The 23,132-nt window shown below is 34.4% G+C and overlaps 1 protein-coding gene across 8 annotated transcripts in view; it reads right to left on the reverse strand.

Annotated features, from left to right (window-relative positions):
- ATP8A1 (ATPase phospholipid transporting 8A1) overlaps positions 1-23,132 on the reverse strand; it is a 238,183-nt gene that overhangs the window by 160,427 nt on the left and 54,624 nt on the right. For 3 of the 8 annotated variants that reach the window (XM_070791374.1, XM_070791370.1, XM_070791372.1), the window contains exons 6-12: positions 21,774-21,814; positions 12,645-12,718; positions 10,054-10,123; positions 8,398-8,525; positions 4,654-4,765; positions 3,326-3,491; positions 1,966-2,093 (exon numbers count right to left, since the gene is read on the reverse strand). In XM_070791374.1, coding sequence (XP_070647475.1) covers positions 1,966-2,093; positions 3,326-3,491; positions 4,654-4,765; positions 8,398-8,525; positions 10,054-10,123; positions 12,645-12,718; positions 21,774-21,814 — 719 coding nt within the window. Of the gene's footprint in view, positions 1-1,965; positions 2,094-3,325; positions 3,492-4,653; positions 4,766-8,397; positions 8,526-10,053; positions 10,124-12,644; positions 12,719-15,667; positions 21,722-21,773; positions 21,815-23,132 lie in introns of those variants that run through there. The other 5 variants (XM_070791371.1, XM_070791373.1, XM_070791376.1 and 2 more) reach the window with 4 other exon arrangements.

The raw sequence follows: 23,132 nt of genomic DNA on the forward strand, positions 1-23,132 counted from the left end.
AAGGACAGACCAGATTGAAGTCAGAGCACATCTCTGGAATCAGGCAATCTTGGCTTACTATCATTCCACCATTTCCTAGATAAGTGACCTACTATAAGGATTAAATTAGATAATGGAGGTAAGGTGCCTCCTCTAGTGTCTGACACAATGCTTTATGTGAGCTAAAATAACAGTAACTAAACACTGCTCAAATAATTAAGACTTCAAATCCCTGAAAAAAATTACCAAAGGAATTCCATCTTGTTGTACTGTCTTGACCAAGTTCCTTCTTACACTGTATACACTTGAAAATAAAGTATATGCAAGCCAGGGTTTTTATTGACAAAGCCAGGGTTTACTGATTCATATGTCAAATGAAAGGACCAAATCTGATCTTCCCTGCATCTGTACTTCAGGCTAATCAACACCAGTTCTGGAATAGGCACCTCGTTTAAAGAAGGATAGTAAACAAATATGGGCAATGTTTAGAGAGTGGTGACCACAACAGGGTTGAGATGGAAATTATGTCAAATGAAGAACTGCAAGGAGACAGAGAATATTTAGTTGGGGGTGGGGATGATAGAATAGGCATGGTAGCCAAGTTCAAATGTTTTGTAAGGTTGTCATCTGGAAACGAGATTAGCCATTTTCATAAAAGATCGATTGGGAAGAACCAGAAGAAAAGGAAGGCAGTTACTCATCTCATTTTCACCCAAGGAAGAAGCTGCTTGGTAAGAGACATTCTGTCAGGAATGTCAGAAAAATCTCTGTATATCAGAAAGCAGTTGAAAAACAAGCCTTCTAGGTTCATTCAAAACTAAAATTATGTAATTATTTGAAACAAATATTACTTTTGAAAATCCAAATTTAAAAAAGTGACTAGTTATTTGATTTTCATAATGAGCTACTTGTTTCTATATGTAGAAAACCTTCAATAAGTTTTTATTGTACTTATACAAATTTTATTATATAATTTTTTCAGCAACAAATTGAGCTATGCTTCCAACTCACTTCAGATTTCTAAATTAAACTGATCTTTACCAATGAATTGGAGATGAAAGGCTGAAGTGGATCATTCACCATGGAAAGACAATCAACAGTTGCAAAAGTAGCATATTTTAAAAATCTTAATATTGTTCATATTGAAAGACTTTCAAATGATTGAAAAATCAAAAGATACTAAAATTTCTCAAAATAAAAAATTATACTTTCTGGTAGATTATGTTTAAAGACTTAATTTACATAAATTTATTAATTTTAACTTTGGTGAAAATAACTGAAATTTAGTTGGAGAAGAGTAACATTTTATAAACAAAATACTTAGGAAACAGATGTCTAGAACACTTCTCTAAGATTAGAAAATTAAGAAAAAAAATTAAGAATACAAATTCAAGCACAGCTGAAACTGTTTATAGTGTGGAAAAATAAACTACAAAGATGAATTAAAACATGATAGACAACCTGGTTGCTGTGAGAAGTTAATAACAACATTATTTCTATAGTGCTCAATTGTTTATAATGTTGTCTGCTATGTCACAAGAGTCCCTTGATCTATATAAATATTGTGAGATGCAAGTAAAGCTTGTTTTACTATTCCCATGTGACTGGCCAAGAAAACAAGTCTCAAAGAGGTCAAGCAGCTTGGCAAAGTTCATATAGCTAGTGTATTACAGAATTAGAACTAAAATCTAGGTTTTAACTCTAAACCCTATGGGTTTCCTCAACCACAGACCTATTTTTCCCGAGCATGTCTGGTCTGTAAACTTGTGTGATTCTGACACGAGGATTCTGTTATAATTTTCACACGTCAAATGAAATTTGTTATTGTTAGATTATAATTAGGCTTATAAATATTTTGAAATGTAGTCAATAAAAAGTAAGGTATAAATAAGATATTTTTTCTGAAAGATCAAAAGATTCTATCAAGAAAGAAAAGACAAAAATGTATGTTGAGCATAATGAAGAACAATAGTAATCCATATTTACCCAATTTATGAAGTATGCCTGGGTAAATTTCACCACTTCTAATGTCACCAGCAAGCTGATAGGAATGAGGTTATTGAAAAGGATGATGAAGGTCAAGAAATTCAGTCCAAAATTATTAGCACCACCATCTATTGGGGAAGGTAGAAAAAAGGTCATTTACAGTTTTATATTTTATTTGTATTAACCAGAATTTTAGCATAATAAGAATTTTTCATATTATATATCTAGAAAGTTGGAGAGGGACACTGTGCTGATAACATATTCATATTATCAAATACAGTCTTCAAGGTAGAATAGCATTATTTATATTCAAGATGTTGTGAACCCTATTAAGAACTGCATAATGGTACTAAAAAGAGAAAGTGCCACCACATATTTCAAACTCATTCCAAACATGAAGTTTAGAGGTATTAGGGACGTAGAAGTTTAGAGAGATTAGTTGAGGTAGAATCTCAACTGGGTAGAACAAATTTTTACAAAGCATTTCTAACTTGAAAGATGTCTTTAAAGCAAACAAACAAAATAACAGCAGCAAAACCAACCCAAATAGCAAAAACAGCGTAGGTCTGAACCCTAGGTAAATTATATTCTTATTCTTTAATAATGTAAATAAAACAGTTGTCCCAGATAAATTGTAAAGTATATGAAGAAACAAAATGATGGTAGTCTTAGCAGTTCTAATGTTGAAACAGCAAACCAATGACTTATTAAAAATCAAGACCCTTGAAATAACTACAAGGCTAAATCAATATCATAAAGAAAAAAAAAACAGAAAAAATCTGTTTTGACATAAAATTTTACTCGAATTTGTTTACACACTCTTGGAACTTAAGTATTTATTGGTCAAGTGCTCACCAAAAGGAAATGTAAACTTATTTCCCAGAAATATCCAGTAAAAAGAGAAATGCTAGAAAAGGAAACTAATAGTACTTTCCCTAAAAAAAGATGATTATCAACACAGAACTCACTGCAGTTATGAGTTCAAATGAAAGTACATTAAACGTTTTAAAACATGTAAAATACTTTTTGATGATTTGAATATAATCAATCTACTTTCTTTACCAGATAGCTATATAACCACTTGTGTTAAGAATAAAAGAAATCAATAAATTTAAAATAACATTAATAATATAACTATTTTAGAGTAACCACTATATTTTTAAGGATTCTGAAATTTTAGAGATTGTAACATTTTACCTAACTTTTACTGGAAAGTGCACTGAAAAATAAAGATTAGATGTCCTGTTATCTTGGCAACAAAGTTTTCTTTTTAGAAACAGGAAATTCCAAAATCAGTTGTGAAACAAACACTTGTTTTTATGAAAGTAAAAATAAGTACAATAAGCACTTCAATGCTCACAGTTTAGATTGAGATACCAGTCCCTTCCAGAATGCCTTCGATTCCAAATGGCTGAGCCCACAGAACAGACAAGAGACATGGCAATCAAGATACAAAATAAAATCAAAATTTGTACATTTGTAATCCTTTCGACATTTGAGAGTTTAAGTGGTGGACTTGTTGAATTCTGTAAAAAGAAAACAAAGATGAGTAGTAATGAATGTGTACAAATAATCTAGTAATGTGTATCTAGTATTTTGGTGAGCATGACAAAGTCATAACTCAAAATCTACACACGATTCAACACATGAGATTTATGCAGAAAACAATCAGATGTAATAAGCTGTCAAAAGTTGACCACCTCTTTTCCTGTACTACATCATGCAGTCCCTTTTCTACGACATAAAACAACAAGAAAGAAGAGAAGGAAATAAGATGCCTTTTGAAGACATAGCTTCGCACTGTGGCAGGTAAGATGCAACTACCTAAGCAAACAGGGTGGAAGAAGACCTCTAGCATTTCAGCTCTCAGAGAGAGGCAGAGAAGGTGACTTATGACCCATAGCCAGAGATGTGGAAATTCCAGACTATGAAGACACTCTGGTTTCCAGGTTTTTTGATGGTATTTAGTAATTGTTGTACTTAGCACAGCAGTAATCTAAGTAGTGCTGGCTATCAAGAATCATTACCAGCAGTCCTGCTTGCCTGTGGATAACATCTTTGTGCCTTTACAAGGAACAGAGTTATCAGTACGAAAGCAGATTTTCATTTAGTATCTTAAGAATGAATTTTCCACACCCATGTAACCACTGAACACTCATGATACCTTAATGTAGAGAAGGAGCACCCATAGTCCTGTGTAAACATTTTAAGCGCCAGGATTAAAGCTGATTAAAAATGGTTTCACATAAAAATGCTGTGAAAAAGTAGTCAACATCTGACTCACAAGTTTTTCTTTCAATTATATTTAAAAAAATAAAATAAATTCTAAAATTTGATCATTGTAATAAAATTATAAGATAAACACTTTAATGCAGAGCACTCATCATTAAACAGACAATTTTTGCCAATCACTACAATTGTTAGTAAATGCTGCCAATGGAGTGGTATACAAAATCATTAGGTGTTCATGCATTGGTGATCTCTGGTGGAACTTTCTAGTGTTCTTGCATGGAGTAAGCCATTTCACAGCCCTACCCATTGAAGAATGAGATCTGGATGCAGAGTGTAGGGCTCAGGTATCTATAACAGATGGTCCGCTATATTTATTAGGACTATAGCATGGAGAGCTACAGACAGTAATTTTGAAAACACCTAGGTCCTTAAGGTTTTCATAGATAAAAACCTCACCTGCATTAGCTTGGTGTCATGTCCAGTGTAGACAACTATTCCATGAACCCACTGTGTATTTCTCAATTGAGCACCTCGCAGAAGAATCTGGTCTGCTCCCAGGGGAACAGTGCTATGACAGATTATGTTGACATTAGAAATGACATTTCCCAAAATGCTTAAGAACTCTACAGCCACTATATAGTTCTAAGAAAGTTTCTGTTATGACAATAACCCTTTTTCATTCTTACTTTATTTTTAGAACAGAAGTAATTTTCCTACCAATAATAATTTTCTGTATGGAATTCAGAGGCTCATTCTCAAGCCTGTTGAAGACTTTTCCTGATTTAGCAAGCCCATTTAGGTTTCTAAGATATTTAGGAGTGGTAAGATTAGGGGAGATCTGTTTCCCTTCCCTCACCTTCCTTCAAGTTAAAAATAGCTTTGTGCAAAATAAAGGTACAAAAAAAAATACACAAGGTAGGAAAATGTGTGGATCTCATCAGATACTTTGTATTGCCATCCACAACCCCCCATCCAGAGATTAAGTTTGTATTAAAATCTCTAGACCATTCATTTATTGTATTTGAAGATCAGTTTTCTGAGAACTGTGAACACATTTTCAATAAATGGTAGCATCTGAAAGTCTTAAACACTCCTTTGAAATGACAGCAAATTGAGATTCTTCATTCCAATAGGACTTAAGCCACATTTTTGTGTGAATAAGGGCCAAGCTGGGTCTTTTGTGGATTTTTTGCAAGGCTACCCATTATGGTAAGTTGTGGGTTAATTAATACAACCTCTCACAGAGCTATTACAAGGGTACAAGCTATCACAAATACAGTGGGGTTCTTAATGGAAACATGCTGTAAAAAACTTAATGACTCAAAGATTCCTATTATTCTTCATTTTACTGATTAAAAAAAAAAGGTCAAATATAATGAAAAAATTCATAAAAAAAATCTTCCAGAAGAAAGAGGAAGCCATTTCCCCAAGAAAAGTCTCCAGAAACACAGAATTTGTTTGTCAGAGAAGCAAAGTGAGACTGAAGCTTTCATTTCTGGTGAGATTTTATAATCCAGTAGGGGATCCAGTTGTAGTTTGGGGCTGGGACCTTCCTTTAGGAGCTACGCAAATGTTACTGGCTCAGTTGAAATCAACCCAGATGGGTGGGTAATAACAGCTCCTGAAGCCATCTACTTAAGTGAGTACACCCTTAGGAATTTGTATTCCAACTTAAGAAAAGAACACAGCAACTATAACTCTCATTCCTTATGCAAAACAACATGCCTTTCAGACCCATTTCAAAGTTTGGGGTGCACTTCAGAAGCTCCTGGATTATGCGCTAGGGCACATAAATGCCAACTGTTTCTCACATATCTAGGGGTATGACCTGGCAACTGTCAGCTCAGCATCTGTGGTATAGATTGATTGGAATGAGAGACACACTCTACAAAAGCAAAAACTACTTTTCAATTACAAGGACTCAATAAGAATTAGTTATTAGTTTTCATCAGAGCTGGAATTCTGAAGTTCCTAGCAATAGACAATGACCTTTATCCTTAATATGATTAAAATACATTCATTCCAAACTAAAGGGGCTCTGACAACACTAGGTAATTACTGTAAAAGTCAAATATGCTACAAAGATATGGAAGATCTATGTCCACATTTCATGTAAATTAAAGCATATTATATAAATTCTATCTGCACCCCAAATCTTGGCACCATCATATAAAGTTTGTCCTTCGCTGTATGCATTTGCTTGGCATCAATTTGCTGAGGAACAGATAAGAAATGGAAGCTGGCCAGTTAGGAACATCAGACTACAGAAACTTTACTTGCATAAATGGCCAAATCTATCATTAGTCTATAACCATATATTCATGGAAAGATCACTCTGAAAAATTTACAGCAATATATAATTACTTCAAAACTTACAGGAAGACTGGTGGATCTGTTCAGGGTATTCAATTGTCCTTTATATTTAAATACTATAATACTGGAACTACAAAATACTGAAAGCACTGATAGTCTCTCAGGCTGGCGGGGTGAGCTAGAGCATTTAGCTACATTTAGTTGGCCACTCCAAATGCCCACTAGAAAAGAAGGGAGGCAGAGGAGACCCTGCCCTTCCTGCTAAGTTCTGCCTCATTTCTTTGCTCCCCTTTGTAACAAAACTCCTTGAAAAAGTTGTCTATTTTTTAACTCCTTCCATTATCTCAAACTAACTCTCATCAGGATCTACCAGTCCTAACAGAGCTCAAGGATTTTCACTTGCTAAATCCAGATGTAGGTTCTCAGACTCACTGTACTTGATTTCATTGTCTTCAGTCACCCGTCTGCCTTGATATGGGTTTCTTCACTCTCTTGGTTTCTATGCTACCAATTTGATCACAGTCTGTTTTGCCAGTCCCTCCTCTCAGTCTCCATGCTGTCCTAAGACAGCCCTCCCCATGTTTCTAACTGTACCCGTTCATCCTCGGTGATTTCTTCCAATCCCATGGCTTTAAATATCTATGCCAAATACTCTTAGATTTATCTCATGAATCTGGACCTCTATCCCGAATTTCAGGCATATGTGTTTTAACTGCCTCCTGATATCTCTGTTTGGACATTACAAACTTTTTAGGTCCACAACCAAACAGCTGATATTGCCCCTCAAAAAATGCCAGCTGCTCTGCATTTCACTCAGTATAACACCCTTACATTGACATACAAAGCCTGGTATGACCTGGCCCACTATTACCTCTCTGTTCTTCTATTACCCTCTTCCTCAATCATTCCACTCCAACCACACTGGCATCGATGACATACCATCATCAATCCAGGTACTTTCCCTCTTTCCAATGATGTAACCATACAGCTGATAATTTGTACTTTCTATTCCTTCTATCTAGAATCATCTCCCTTCAGATATTCAAATACTGACTTCTTTATCTCCTACTTACGTTTGCCCCAATGTTACCTTCTCAGTGAAGCAATATTTGCCTTCCTGCAGCCATATTAACTAAAAGTGATTCCCTCCCACGAATTCCCAATCTCTCTTATTCTGGGTAATTTTTTCAAAAGCATTTATCATTTTCTAACACAGTATAAAAATTTCTTGTCATTTTATTGTTGGTCTGTTTGCCCTTCCCTTACTGCAAGAAAGTTGTTTCTCAAGGTCAGGCAGATTTGTCTGCTTTTTCCATTGCATCTCCTTAAAATCTGCAACTGACCTGGCCTCCTGGGTACAGGGTGACTGGATGAGGGAAGAGGCAGGAAACAGGAGGGGAAAAGAAGGGGATGGAGAATGGCAGGAGGCAGGTATAAAGGTGACTACAGATAAAATAGCCTAGAAAAGGGCAAATGCAGTTACACAGAGAAGACAAGAAACTATCCAGCACAACGAACCCCTGTGGGCAGAGTCTGAACTCCTCGAGGCATTAGAGATTCCAGGAAAGGACCCAGGTCATAGAGAATGGCTAAGTCTATAAGGATTTTGGCCAAAGAAGAAACCACTTAACAATGTGCCAGAAGCCTGGCATATCCAGGAAAATATCCAACTCCTCGGCTGACAGGAACCCTGGGAAGCCTTCAGCTATATGAGGTGAACAGGGTTAAGAGCACTTTCACAAAAGAACTCTGGGTAGAAGTAATACAAAATGCTTAAGAAAGAGAGTTTGCGTTGTCAAACTTAGAGAATAAGAAAATATGTACCTATTTCAGTAATACCCTACAGCAGAGTGACTTGTGTGTTTTTATGAAGACCAATTTACATACCTGCGTCCATCAAGCCGTATGTTTCCAACAAAATCATAGAGATGTCTGTTTGGACTTTCACACTCAATTCTGCCAGACAGTCTCATCAAACTGTCAATGTCTTTTATATCTGATGTTGCTGGTAAGCCCTGTTTAGAAATTTGTAAATTAGCATAGAGTATATTAAATAAGTTGTATGTGGGAGGGAGCAGGGAATTCTGAATTCATCTACATCTTAAAATCTAAGAGATCCCACTCTTTTAGGACAATTATTCCCCCCTCTCTTTGTCAGATCAAAACTAGCGGATATCTTCCTCTCAACTTGCACATAGGTTTTTCTTTGAACGTAGGTATTTAGGAGAACAGGGCAGATTTTGCGAAAATTCTAAATATCTTAGAGAGATTATAAACTAGTCTGCAAGGATATTTTGAATTAAAGTCTTCAAAGAACTGTTTGCTTCCAAAAATAAGATATTTAGCATTATGCAGTCTAAATCTGTCTGCTGAATCTCAGAAAGGGAATGTAAAACAACTAGAATCTATGCCAAGAGAGTAGTTATGTTTTTATTCTTTCAGGCCATGGAGGAGGAAAACTCCTAAACAGTTTCTCCCTCTGTCCACCAAGCATTGGCGGGCACTGAGCAGCCTTCACTTCCCGTGGCAGGTAGAGTTCAGGTGCTGTGATGAGCCTCTGCTTCCACCACAACCCAGCGTTCCCACGTCATTTTCACTATTTGTCTAGAACCCAAGAAGATACTTTCTTTAATGTCTCTTTTAAAACTTTAAAACCTTACAGTGACTTCCTATTAGGAAAGGTATGAGAAATAAATACAGAAATCTAACCAATTCTCTGAGATTAGGGAGCCTTTAGGAATCTTTTACATATGGCAAAACCAAATATGGGCCAGGTAAAAGGGAAAAATAAACAAGCTAACACATGTAAAAGTACTTAGAACTACTAATATTATCAGAGTATTGGTTTTTACATAAAATATTAAAAATATTACAAAATTATTCCTATCTGATGCATCATATTTAATTAGGCAAGTAAAACTGAATTTTCCATAATACTTAACTCTTCCAGTTTATAAAACCACTTCATTGTGGCTCAATGAGAAAAGACTTGCAAGTGAACAGAACTGCCTCAACTCAAGACAATAATATTAAGAAATAAAGCTATAGGGATTCAGAACAAAACTCAAAAATGTTTCACTTTTGCATGATTCTTATTTTGAGCTAAAGGCAGTGGAGATCCTGAGGGTTCAAGAGAAACTACTGTCCCTCCCTTATCTATCTAAAAGAACTTAAATTATGGGTTTTTCCCAGAGAAGAGTTATTGCAAGAGATAAACTTTATTTAAAGTGGGCCCATCCATCTGGCAGGACACACATCTAATTACCAAACATCTGCTCTTATCATCCTGTAAATGACCCTCAGGGCTTCCCATTACTTAGTTCAGATTGGCATCTCTGTCTTTGAGCCTCTCATGTATGTGGGATTCCATTATGTATGAAATTGAATTTGATTTTTCTCCTGTTAATATGTCTCATGTCAATTTCATTCTTAGACCAGCCAGAAGAACCTAGAAGAGTAAAGTTTTCTTTCTCTCCAAAAAAGTTCTCAATTCCATGTAAGAGAACATATGTAATAATTCCATAAACCGATATTTGATCTTACCTGTCTAATTTTCAGGTTTGTTTCACCATCTAAGTTGGATGTTTCAATGTAGCACATGGCCTGGGGCTCACTGTTTTTTTTTTTTTTAATGGAAAAGCACAAAGATTTAGTTGGGGAAGGAAACCATAATAATAACTTATTTAAAATGCTTAGACTCACTGAAGCCTTTCATTGTAAACAAAGGTTTAGTTACCTAGTTTCTTGATATCTTTCATTCTAACCACAAAATGCTGTGAGGCAGAACCCATGCATGACAACCCATGGATCAGATGTTCAGCCAGAGGACCCCAAAGCAATATCCTGACAACAATCAGTACTGACCTTCAAGATCATGTAAATAATTAGATTTGTCACACTATACTTAAATCTTTCCTCATATAGACACAACACAGACTGTATCTGAAATGTAAAGCAGCTTTGTGTCATATCTTTAGCTCAAAAATATCAAGTGAGATCTCATGCTCATAGCCCACATGTAAATTGATTAAGAGATGGATTAGAAAATTCCAGATTGTTGCTTCTATAAACTTGCATTTGCACGTTTGGGTTGTATGATACTGCATCTTTAGAAAAAATGAATAGGCTTATGTGGACCATAATATTCAAATTTTAAGGCTACTTTAAAAAACTGTATGAACATATTTTACAGTGAAAGTGGATATACACTTTCTTTCCCTTATTTTTTCTGTTCTATTTCTTAGAGTTGCTTCAGAGATTAGTGAAGCAGCAAAAAATCAGCCAACTTGGCCATGACCTGAACCTAGAAGGTTCATGCTATGGGTCCTCACCAGAGTGTTTTAGTCAAGTTTATTGTGCAGTGGCTGGTGTTAAGGGGCCCCGTTCTCTAGTGTTATCACAGGCACACTCCCCTGAATGTCCTGTGATCTGCCCCTTCATGTGCTACTTTTACTTGCTCAGCAACTACAGCCAGGTGAGTCTGCAGCCCTGTTGTATAATCTGATCCTCAACTACAAGGAAAAGCATTTTTAAGTTAAGTCAATCTTAACAGCACTTGCTTATATGAAAAGCCAATCAATTAACATCATATAGTAACTATGAATGTAATTTCTGATAAGTATGTATACTCACAGAAATTTCTAAGTCACAAACACCTGGAATTTTCTAATCAACTTCCAATTTATACATGTGTAAAGCAGAAGATTCTGAGTTTCAGACATGAGCACACTGCTTAGTTTTACAGCTTGAAGACTTGTGAAAAATACTGAAATTCGTGGTCATTAATCAAATATTTTACAGATTCGTTTTAAAGTAAACTCACAAGTCCTTTAATTTCTCTACGGGCTTTTTTTTTCTTCTTCCATAAAGCTGATACTTTTTTTCCCAACTGGATAAGTTTTTCAATATCTGTATTTTCACTTTATCAATTAAGGTTTTATTTTTTATTACTGTCACAATAGTAATTTAGTTCTATCACTTGCTCCCAATTTGTAATTTACTTAAGTATACACTCAAAAATGGTTTATAAAATTTTATAAAACATATCTTCTGATAATACAGAAGGATGACAAATGCTAAATGACCACTGCCAACTCCATATTTTAACAGTGAAAAGCATTAAATTTCTACTGATCAATATAGCCAAGGCCATTCTCACATCAAATGAGAATAATGGTCTTTTTTTCCTCCCATGAAACCACTTTTCTAGAACCTTAAATGGCAAGCAAGTTAGAAAGTTAAATGGCGGGTTTCTTTTTGAAATGGGGTAAATAAAACATATATCCAAATTCAGAACATTCTTAATCTCTTAAAACAACTGTTTTTGCAGGAGTTCTTGACAATGTTATGAAAAGGCAGCAAGAAGTCTCAGATAAGGAATCATGCTAGATAATTATTATTTCAGCAAATTATGATGACATTCAAAACACAGACTACCGAAAGGCAAAGCAGGCTTTTAGATTAGTAAGTGGAAAGATGAAACAAGATGCTTATCACAATACAGACACTAGTAGACAGCTGAGGTTGATCAGAGTAACGTGCACTTTATCACGAGTTACAAGTGGGATAAATACTGATCCCAAAGCATGCAGTATCAACTGTACAACATCCAGCTTTGTGCAGGGGGTCCTCTGTAAGCCCTACAAGCCCAAATTATAGCCACAACTGCTATGGGATTCTACTGAACTTGTACAAAATCTCAAATATATGACAAATGTTTAAAATTATAAAAATTTCTCAATAACAGTTTTTCATGTAAATCTTAACATTGTTCAGAGCAGTATCCTGGAGAGGTACTAAATGGAGCCTTAGTATTTAGGCAAGTTGTTAAAATGAATATATAATAATGATGCATAGGAAATTAAAATCTACCTTCAGTGGCATGCCTCATGGACTCCGACTCCTGTTGATAACAACAGGAGCTGAATTTGCCCACTCGAGGGATGAACATCATTCAACAATGTATTCATAAAAGGACTTTGAAACATCTGTGAAATATCCATCACCAAGAAGTATAAAATGTTTGTGTTTTCAAGGAAGAGATACAAAGCTCAACGATCTTTGGGTGCAAGCTGCTTTCTGGTGAAGGGTGAGGATCCACATACACACATCCTGTACAACTCAGTGGTTCTAACCTTGAGGACAGGCTGATGAGATCTGCTGGGAGATGCTCCCCATTGGTCACTTTCACTATTTCCCCTACTGCCACCTACAGGTCCCAGTTTAAAATAATTAAAACAAAAAAATGAATAACAGAGGGGGAAAAAAACAAACAAACAAATGGACAAAAGAGACAGAAAGTTTGAAATTATTATAGAAAATAATACATGTTAATAAAAATGTCTAATGCCAATTTTTTCAAAACTTATTTTGATCAGGTCTAAAGGAACAAGAAAATGGAATATTTCAGAATCACTTATTTGCTTTTAAGCCCAATTTTCAATTTTTAATACAGAAACTTTTGATTTCTAAAATTTTACTCATAAGCATATCTGAGAAAACTAAATAAAAACATGTTTTTATATAGAGAGCTACTTTATCTAATAGATTTTCCTTTCTCCAATTCCTCACTCTCTTGCCATCTATTGTATATCCACTCCTATCCAAGAAGAAAAGAAAAAATGGTGAAAACTACTTTTAGGCTTTTGAAAAACAAAGTATACTGTACTATCTCTCCCCCTACACACATACTAAAAAAATATTCCTTAAAATATTCTGATTCCAAAACATTTTAAAGGTTAATTGCATAGACAGCTTAATATATTTAATGTAAAGCTACAAAGGCATGGATCTGGGAAGTTATAATTGTAGACTTTTGAATTATTTACTAATAAAGTTTTGGTAATCAACAGTTTGGGAGAACAAGTCTTTGAATCTAGGAGAAATTTTTCAGAGAAGGTATGAAATTGATATGGCAAGAGTCTGTCTGAATTTGGATTAATAGTTTGGTTTATTTTACTGTATTTTATACTTTGTGAACCCATATATGTGTTTTTGTTATATGATAAAATTTCAGTTCCTTCATTTCAAAATGAAAATCAGTGAAACACAGTAACTTTCAACCATGTTCATAGTTTAATTTCAAACTGCCTCTAAGAAGATGTACTAATACTATTAGTATTAATAAACTAAAAATTTAGAAATTAGAATATTATAAACTCTTGTTTTGCTTTTTGCTAAATGGTGCTCACTTGCTGGTGAAAACCACCATGTCCTTATTTTGATAGGGGACAGGGTAGTATAATGAGATGCTAGATTGGGAGTTAGGTATTCCAATCCTGACCCAGTCAGTGGGTAAAATGAAATGACTGAAAACAAGACAAAGTCAAAATCATCTTTCTGTTAATGGTGGCAAAAGCTTCTACCTACTTATTGAGGCTAATGTAGGTTCACAAGAGCCAAGTAATGCAAAAATAGTTTGAGAAAAAAAAAATTTAAAAAGCAATAAAACCCCCAGAAAGGTGGTATTTTGTCACTAGGTAGAAATATTTAATAGCACAAAATTCAATATCAAAAAGCAGTGAATCAGATAATCTTTTTAAGATTAATCATCTGAAGGAAGTTAATCATTATATATGTATATTAAGATACAGAAACCATTTTGATCTACCAATATTGACAGCCACCAATAAACACTTTTAGTGCTGAGAAAAGCAATCCTGTAAAAATGTCCTCAAGTTTAAGAAACACAAACGTATAGCTTATTAGGAGTTTGGATTGGATAGAGACAGATGAAAAATATTTTAAGAACTTTCAACTTAGAATTAAATATAAATTCGAGGTAGCATAGTCAATTATCTTCATATTTCTGAGCACATAAAAATGAAAATTATACTTAATGTTTCAGCATATGATGATTTCTATGATAAGTTATGTCTCTATAATAAGTTTAATCAGGAAAATATCAGAAGTTTCCTAAAGTGCTGGAATGCTTCACTATCCTTTTGAACTTTGTTGTGTGACATTCAGATGGTCCATCATTCATTACATCCACCAAACTTTTACTTAGTACCACCAAGTGCGTATCATTCTGCTGGTTAGCCATTCTTAAAAGACTATCAGCTTAAACTGAAAGCAGAATCAGGGAGTATTAAGAGTCTGATCATTTAATCCATCTTCCTCACTTTGAAAGATGTGAAGTCAAGGTTTGAGACAGTAATTCTGGTTCAAAATCACCACGCCAAGATAAGAACCCTGGGATTTGCTTTCTAAGCAAAGCTCTCTAGGACCTGACAGTGACATTAAGTGTACTGTTGACCCATTCTCCAGGGACCATTACCAGCATCCTTCAGTTTTAGAAACTTGCCCTGATAAAGCTAGAAGCAAAGGTAACTAAAAGCATACAGGTTGGTTTTAAAAGCTATTAATTTTAATCTTTCTGTGGGGGGGGACCACCAATAGGTAATTGGCACCAAAAGCTCCCAGCTATAAAATACAAAAAAATTACTATAGTTACTTCAACTACCTGTAGACTTACTTCTATAAATATCTAGAAAACTCTTATTGCTCAATTAAGTTTCCCTAATTTGTCATAAATTCAATCAGTTTAAATAATGACCTGATTAAACAGATTTTGAAAAAAGGACACTGTCCATATTTATATGTGGATTTTACAAATAAAACTGTCCAAGGAAATGATGATAAACAACCTCTAAAATAGTAAAAACATTTTTCTTAATTTATATTAGGACTAGCTTTACAGTTTTTAAGCCTAAAGCCATTTGAAAGTCACATTCTTTAAAGGGTAACAGTGCCATATGACCAATTAATGACTATTTTAAATACAAGCAAAACAAAAATTATCTAAATTCAGTAAGAAAGAACTTAAAAGAAAGAAAAAAGTGCTTTAATTTTTGTTGGAAGAGTATAATATTTCAAAAGACATGATGACAAAAAAGAAGTCATTTATCCATTTTCTTGTACCAATGCACCATAAAGATCAAGAAACTTTGGAGGGATACATGAATGCATCATAAAGGAATTTATCACGAACAAAGATTGCAAGATAAATCAACAGTACCCAATCCATGTATTATATAAAATAAGTGATAGGAAATCTTACAGGAGTTAGTAGTCTATACAAACAGATCTGAACACATTCAGAGGGAGAGTTGACTCTTAACTGTAATTATAATTTCTGAATTTTAAAGCATAGTACCTATCACTTATTCTATATGGCAAACATGAAAGAGTCCTCTAAGTCCAATCAATCTTTTTAACGTTTAGTTCAAAATCATTGGAGAGGCTTAAAATTCTTCGTTTATTCCTTATTTCCTTGGAGAAATCACAAGGTCAATGCAGGGTAGAGAAACCATCCTCTACACTGTTTGAGCATCAGTAGGTATCTCTACCTTGATGAGAGAAGTACAGTGTCAGCAGGTATATACTCTTTGCCTTTTATTATAACTATATCTCCAACATTTACCTGAAAGAAAACTGGGAATTGGTTAATTATCTGCATTGAAAATAGTTACAAATACACAACCCATTTGTATTTAAGCAGAGAATACAGTAAAAAATGCTTATTGGCAAACAAGAACCACTTCACAAAATGGCATAAAATTATCTAGAAGTGAGGCCAAGGATGGCGCAATCCTTTAAAAAGAAAAAACAAATACAGAATCTGTATTGTATCACCTAAGTAACATAGCTTAATAAAAATAAATTTCATCCACTCTGGCCACTTAATTGACATCTCATCTTCTCATGATTCTCTCCCTATGACATAAAAATAAAAAGGAGGAATTTTCCAAATGAAATCATTACCCTGTTTAAGGCAATCTCAATACAACTGGAAAAACTATGTATGTGTATATCACTACTCCTCAGATGATCTTGGTTAAAATTCATAATTTAGAGAGGGAAAAAAAGAGTTTTAGATTTTCAGTTATTTCCCAGGATCATAGAGGAAGAGCTTAGACTCAAATCCACATTGAGCTGTCTGCAAAGTCTGATTTTGCATAAGCAAATATAATGAAATGATCACTGCATTTTAAATTAAAAAAGAAAAACCAGTTTAAGTCTCTTTCTTATTTTACTACCTGTTAGCATTAGTGTGAGCACCATCTGAAGACAAGTCAAAGACATACTGTGTCCAGAAACTTAGAAGTAATTTAAAGGATAGGTTTGTCACAGAGCTTTTGGCAAACAGAGTAACTCCAACTAAGTAGCAATTGGTATGCTGGCCAAGTTGAGCAAATTACACTGATGGCCATGAAATTAGACCTCACTCTTAGCAGCCAAGAAAACCTAAAAGTTTTACTATTTAATCAAGTGAAGAAAAGCCCTTTTTATTGTGGGGGGTGGTGTTAAAGCCTTTTTGTTCTCTCCCCTCTCTACTTTTCCTTGAATCCCAAAATAACACTTTTCTGCACAGGCCAGGGGGAGGTGGTGGTGTGGGGAAGAGCCTGATGTCCTCAGTGGGAATCACAATAAGAGACAGCCCACTGTGGTCTAGTCTATACTGTGGGGGAGACAAGTTAGGGAAGGCTGGAGGAGACCTTCTCATCTACGGTAGGTAGGTATGTTGGTTATCCAGGTAGGGAAACTCTGAATACCTTGATTCCAAAGAGATTTGTTTCAAATGAAATCTGGACTATCTGAGATTGACAAACTGTCAGGGACCTTGGAATCAAACATCCCCTTCCTTAAAAAAATGGGGAAAATGGGAAAACAAAAAATAGCATGTATAGGTATATACTGGCCCTTAAAGTAATGTGAGAGTACTCTGATAGCACTCACTAAAAGCAAGATAAACAGAGCAAAGATCTCTGCAGCCAGAGCACCAGGAGAGAATTCTACACAGGTAACCATTTAACTGCTGCTTAATTATCTCCTGTGTGTTAACACTTGCTTTTCAATCAGACTGTATTCTTTATAAAGTCAGAATCACATTTGCCTATACTACAGGGTTAGGAATTTTTGTAAGTCTGTTAGACACTAACAAATTGCACTATTTTCCAAAATCTTCATTCATCATAAGACCAATGAAAGGCTTATAGTTAGTAAACTGAAAACTAAAAGAAAGTATCAGTATCTTACATGGTCTCACATGGGTACCCCAAAGGGTTTAGGAAGACCAAGGGCTCAGTGAATGCTAAGGTTCTCACTGCACTGTGAAGGGACTTACTCCTTCCTTCTGATGCCTAGGTTTTAGCTCACTTTCTCAAACACCTCTTTCCTAATGTGCCATTCATTTCTGTTTTCAGGCTGGTATGTGCATAGGAATAGACAGAACAGAAAGTCAAGACGCCAAAAATTCTTTGACCACGTTGTTCTAATGAAAGTTATCATGACAAAGCACTTTTAGTCCCCAAATACTTAAGTTTAAAAAAGTACTTAGGGCTTCTGACCACTACCTTGAGCCTTCTCATGCGATTAACATTAGAGATTATAATTGAGGATTATGAAAAAGGTTATCAGACTATAATAGACTGACTGAAGATCTGATATGTTCAATTGCAGGCTCCAGCATATTTATATTTTTACTGAGGAATTTCTGAAGATATGAATTCTTAATCCAAAGACCTAGATTTCATGGTGGAAACTTCAGGCATGAAAGCAGCTGTATAGAGTGATTTTGCAGGGGCATATGGCCCACTACTTCATGCTTTTCTTTAAAGCCTGAAAAATATGTTGATTCTAAGATTCTTCACTTAATTTTTCTGCCTGCTACTATTTCAAAAACATGTGGACAGTCTCAACTGCATCTTAACTTTAAGAACTGATCTCTGTGGTAAGAGTAAAGAAGACAGCTGTTGACTTTCAAGAGGGGGGATGCAATGCCTTTTTCAGGGCTTTGTGACTGTAATATTTTCTTAGAAAACCAGATGCTGGCAATTTAACCTTGTGCAACAAAGAAAAGGCTTCCAAACAAAAGCTGGAGGGATAAACTGCGAGTGTTTGAGAGCTGAAATCTGCCCATCTATGAATGACAAGGTGGACACTGCAAATTTGTAGGTCCTCTGAGAAACATTAAAAAGCAACCGCAGTAGCCACACACTCAGAAAGGCCAAGAAAAAAAGAACCCTGAACTTAAAGCCCATTTGCATTAAAGTTTATCATATTACGCTGGCAAATGGATCAGACTCTTGGTTTTGCTTTATTGATTTTATTTTTAATTGCACAAAATATCACATAAGCTAAAGAAAACACTTGCCTTCCAATCTGGCTAACACAACAGCCAGCCTGTTTTCACATCAGTTCCTTTAGTGTTCAATAAATCATTTCTACGTCACCAGCATCTTGGTGTACACCATCCCATTCCTTTTGCCTCTGATTCTTCTATGACACAGTGACTCTATTGTGAGCCTACTGCTTAGCAGATATATTCAGTAAGTATTTGCTGAGCGATGCTATAAAATTTTTCTGTGTGTTGCCACAATATTTGAAATTACAGCTTTTACTTGTCACAAAATATACCAGAGTATACAATGTCATAATTTATTTATAAAATGCTTTCACTATTTCTGGATATCCATATATTGTTAACTTTTTGCTATTATAAATAATGTTAAATGATAATATTTTCTTGGGATAAATCCCCAGAAATGTTCTTTTTCTTTTTTCATGGTTGTCAATATGAAGACCTAAATTGCTAAATCTACAATATTATGTGAATAAAAGACTTCATACAAATTCTGAAATATAAAAATTTCTCCTTGATAGCAAATGAGACCTCAATATTGTTTAAATTTGCAACTTGTATTATTAGGTTGAATATTATACTGAGTCTGGTTGCTTATTATATATTTCTTGTTAGCTTTTGCCAACTTTTATTTCCTATCTAGATAACAACAATTTCAATCTTTTGTCATATTTGGTGCAAATATTTCCATAATTTCTCTGTTTATTTGTGTGTTGCATACTAGATTCAAATTTTATGTAATCAAATTCCATAAATCCTTGAGATGTTGATCTTGTTCTTCTCCAAATATTAAGATTTTTCATTCTATGTTTTGCAAAAATAATATTTTAACATTTTCTTCTAGTCAATTGAAATTTATTTTAGCCTAGGCTATGATTTAGACATAAATCGTACTATTCTTGAAACTGCTAATCTGTGGTCCCGACATGATTTATTAAATAATCCTTTTATGGGTGACTTTCCCCCCCTTTTATTAAATATTAAATAGGCTTTAGTTCAAGGCATTCTTTTTTTTGGTTTTATGCTATTCATCAAAGTATATATGTGCAACAGATCCACACTATTTTAATAACTTTTCATTTTATTTACATTTAATCCTTGCACACTGTTAATTTTCCAAAATAGTCTTCTATTTTCTCAACTATTTGTTTTTGAAGTTACAGTGAATAACTTAGTAAACTCTTGAGGAAAAAGGAATGATAATTTCCCTGAGGTTATGATATATCATTACTTTTGAAGAAGTGGGGCTTTGTTTTTCTAGGAATATGACACATTTGCCTATTTATGTGAAACTTTAACACTTAAAGTTTCAAGGTTTTCTTTACAGCAGTCATATATATATTTCAAGTTTATTTGTAAGCATCCCACATGCTACTAGGAATGAGATGTCTTTTTTCATTGTATTTTTCTAAATTGTTATTGCTAAAAAAAAGTCATGTCAATTTCTGAATATTTATCTTGAATTCATCACTGAGCCAACTTTTATTAACTCTAATTAGCTAAGTGCCTACTTCCAGCTATTAAGTAACATCAGTAACATTTTGGCTGGATGACTTTTTGCAACATGTTAAATTCTACCCCTCTGTTTCTCAAAGTGGGATATCAAGGGAAGGTGTGGCACTGAACTGCAAGACAACTGAGAATGCTATTAATCATGGGCTGGTAAATTAATTTTCTGTCCATGAAAAATTGGAAAAGTTAAAATAATCTACTCAGTCTTGGAATAATGACTGTCCAATAGGAAAATAAAACATTGAAATGAATTAAAATTAATTTTAGGGTGAGGTAGTGGATGGTTATCTCCTGACTTTACAACTAATTTATTTTCTAAGCAAGCACTCGAGGTAAGAAGAAATTGTTATCAATTTCTTTGGATATGCATTTATGTTAATTACCCTGACAATCCTAGTAAATGAAATATATTTATATTAAGAATCAATTATCATACTTGACTACATCCTACTTGCCTTCTCTCTAGTGTTTACATTCATAAGTACTATACAAGAGCATAAAGGAAACTTCTTTTGAAACAGTAAATTGAGCTTTTTTGTTTTTTCTATCTTGTGCCTCTGAAAAAGAGGCAACTGCCACAGAAATAAGGAAAGAACAAAGTATTTTCCTCTTTGTTACTTTCATGTCAAAAGCCAAAGACAGGGAGAGTAATGACTTTTCAAATATCCAGAAAAGGAGATGTCAATCTTTATTCCGGCCACTGACTTAAAATTGAAATGCAATGAATTCAGAGGGCTTCCTGTTACCCGGGAGGACACAGGTGACTGTGAGTGTCACAGGCAGAATCAAGGGCATGGCCTTTAACTGGGAAAGGCTGGGGCGCAAATAAACTCAGGGTACTTACACACCTGTTGTCCTCGCAATATCAGAACACAAGCTCCCTGGGTGGAGTGGCCTTGTTCTGAAAAGTCTCTTACAAAGTTAGGAAGGTTATTCCCTTGCGGATGACTGGAGGTTAAATGGTCTTCCAGAACTAAAGGAGAACTAACAGTCATAGCTTACCTTTTGAAACTGGGGTCTGAAAAGCATACAAACATTTGGATAACACTTGCTAAACTGTGACTCAACTCATTAACTGTCGTGTTAGAGGTCCTATGAGCAAATTAACTTCTTGATGTTATGGAACTGATTTCCAGCTAGTTAGAAGATGATATTTAGTTAGCAAGACTTTAAAAAAAAACGAATTAGTAATATGTTAATGTGATTAGCCACAATAAATGAATTTGAAGTAAGATATACAAATGTGAACTATCAGAATCTAATTTTTGTTTTACTTGGACAGTAGATGAGTAAAGCAAAAAAATTACAACACAAAACAGTCCATGGTTAAATGAAATCTATGAAAACAGTACTCAAAATATACTATGAAAGAAACAAAAAGTTCTAAATATAACTTTAAGATAGTAGTCTTTCTAATATATTGCAGAATTATTAACCGGAAATGACTAAGTGAAGAAGATTCCATGTGTGTTTACATTACTTACTAAACAGCTTTCACATCAGTGGAATCCTCGACATTTGCTTATATCATACACAAAAATTACATCTGCTAGAGTACACCTCTATGCATGTCTCCTCCTGTAACAAAATAAAAACCAGTGCATACCTTTTCCCAGTGCACAATTTCCCAAGCACCATTTCTCAAAACTGGAAAGAGAAAAGGTGATAGTTTTAAGAATGTTTTTATTACTCATCAAAAGCCTACCTCTGATGAAATGATCATTTTTAAATGAATAGCTTCAAATAAATGAACTGGTAACAATTTTTACAGGTTTAAAAACTAATTGTGACAGCAAAGATACATAAAATTATACAAAGAAACAACCAATGTACATTTTATATCTCACAGTAAAATATTACTAACAAGGTACTCTTTCGCCAAGGGCTTTCTTTAGCACATGAAGAATTACAGGGCTTGGCTGGAGGAGAAAGCCACAAAAATGTTTGAAAAAGGGAGTGACAAGCTTAAAACATTTCAGAAGCCAGAACAGTAGCAATGCTAAAAAAACAAAAATCAAAAAAAGATTTACAAGTTTATTTGTAAGCATCCCACATGCCACTAGGAATGAGATCTCTTTTTTCATTTTAAGATAGAAGGAATGGATTTCAAACTAGGTAGTAAAAATTTAATACATAAACCAGTAGATTAAAAAAAAATCTGTACTTTTAGCTTTAAAATAATGGAAAATAGCAAATATTTGTATATTTGGTTTACTGAGAAGAAACAAAAGAAGAGGGCTACAATTAAATTATGATTGAGGGGTTGAAATTTCTCAGAGTTTTATTACTGGTTTGCAACAGTAAAGTTAACTCGGTTTACTTTTCTTTTATTCCTACAATGCATCTGTGGCATAATACTGAATATACCCATAGACAATAACAGATAAAACAGAAAAGAGAATAAAGTGAAGTAGATAGCACAGCATGGAGTTAAGAAAAAGAGTAAGTCAAGGTCAGTCAACAAATTATCCTTACAGTAAATTCCATGAGGGCAAAGCTAACATTTGCTTTGTTTAATACAATATTCTCTGGAAACAGTACAGTCCTGGTGCTAAGTAGCTGCTGGGTAAATATTTGCAAGATGAATAACTTAAAGACACGAAAACATTAGATTCAGTTTCTTTTGATGTTAGAAGCGATGAAGGCTGAACCTTCTTAAGTAAATCACAATGATAATCTCTAAAATGTGCAATAGCAAACCTAACATTAATTACATACTCACAGATCTGAAAACAAGTGCTATCATATAAAATATTCTAATCTAAATATAATCTTTTAGTGTTTCAAAATTTCCTGAACCCAGGGACTATGTCTTATTCATTTATCTCTAGCACTTCGCAGCATTCCTGGCATGTAAGACACTCCAGTGTGAAATGGATGAGTAAGTGCAAGGAGGAGTATCTTACAGTGAATTCTGGTGAATCAACTTCATTAATTTAAATAATTCCAAGATGAAGAGCTAACA

Source organism: Bos indicus, chromosome 6 (assembly GCF_029378745.1).
Source record: "Bos indicus isolate NIAB-ARS_2022 breed Sahiwal x Tharparkar chromosome 6, NIAB-ARS_B.indTharparkar_mat_pri_1.0, whole genome shotgun sequence".
In the NCBI taxonomy this organism is placed as follows: Eukaryota; Metazoa; Chordata; class Mammalia; order Artiodactyla; family Bovidae; genus Bos; species Bos indicus.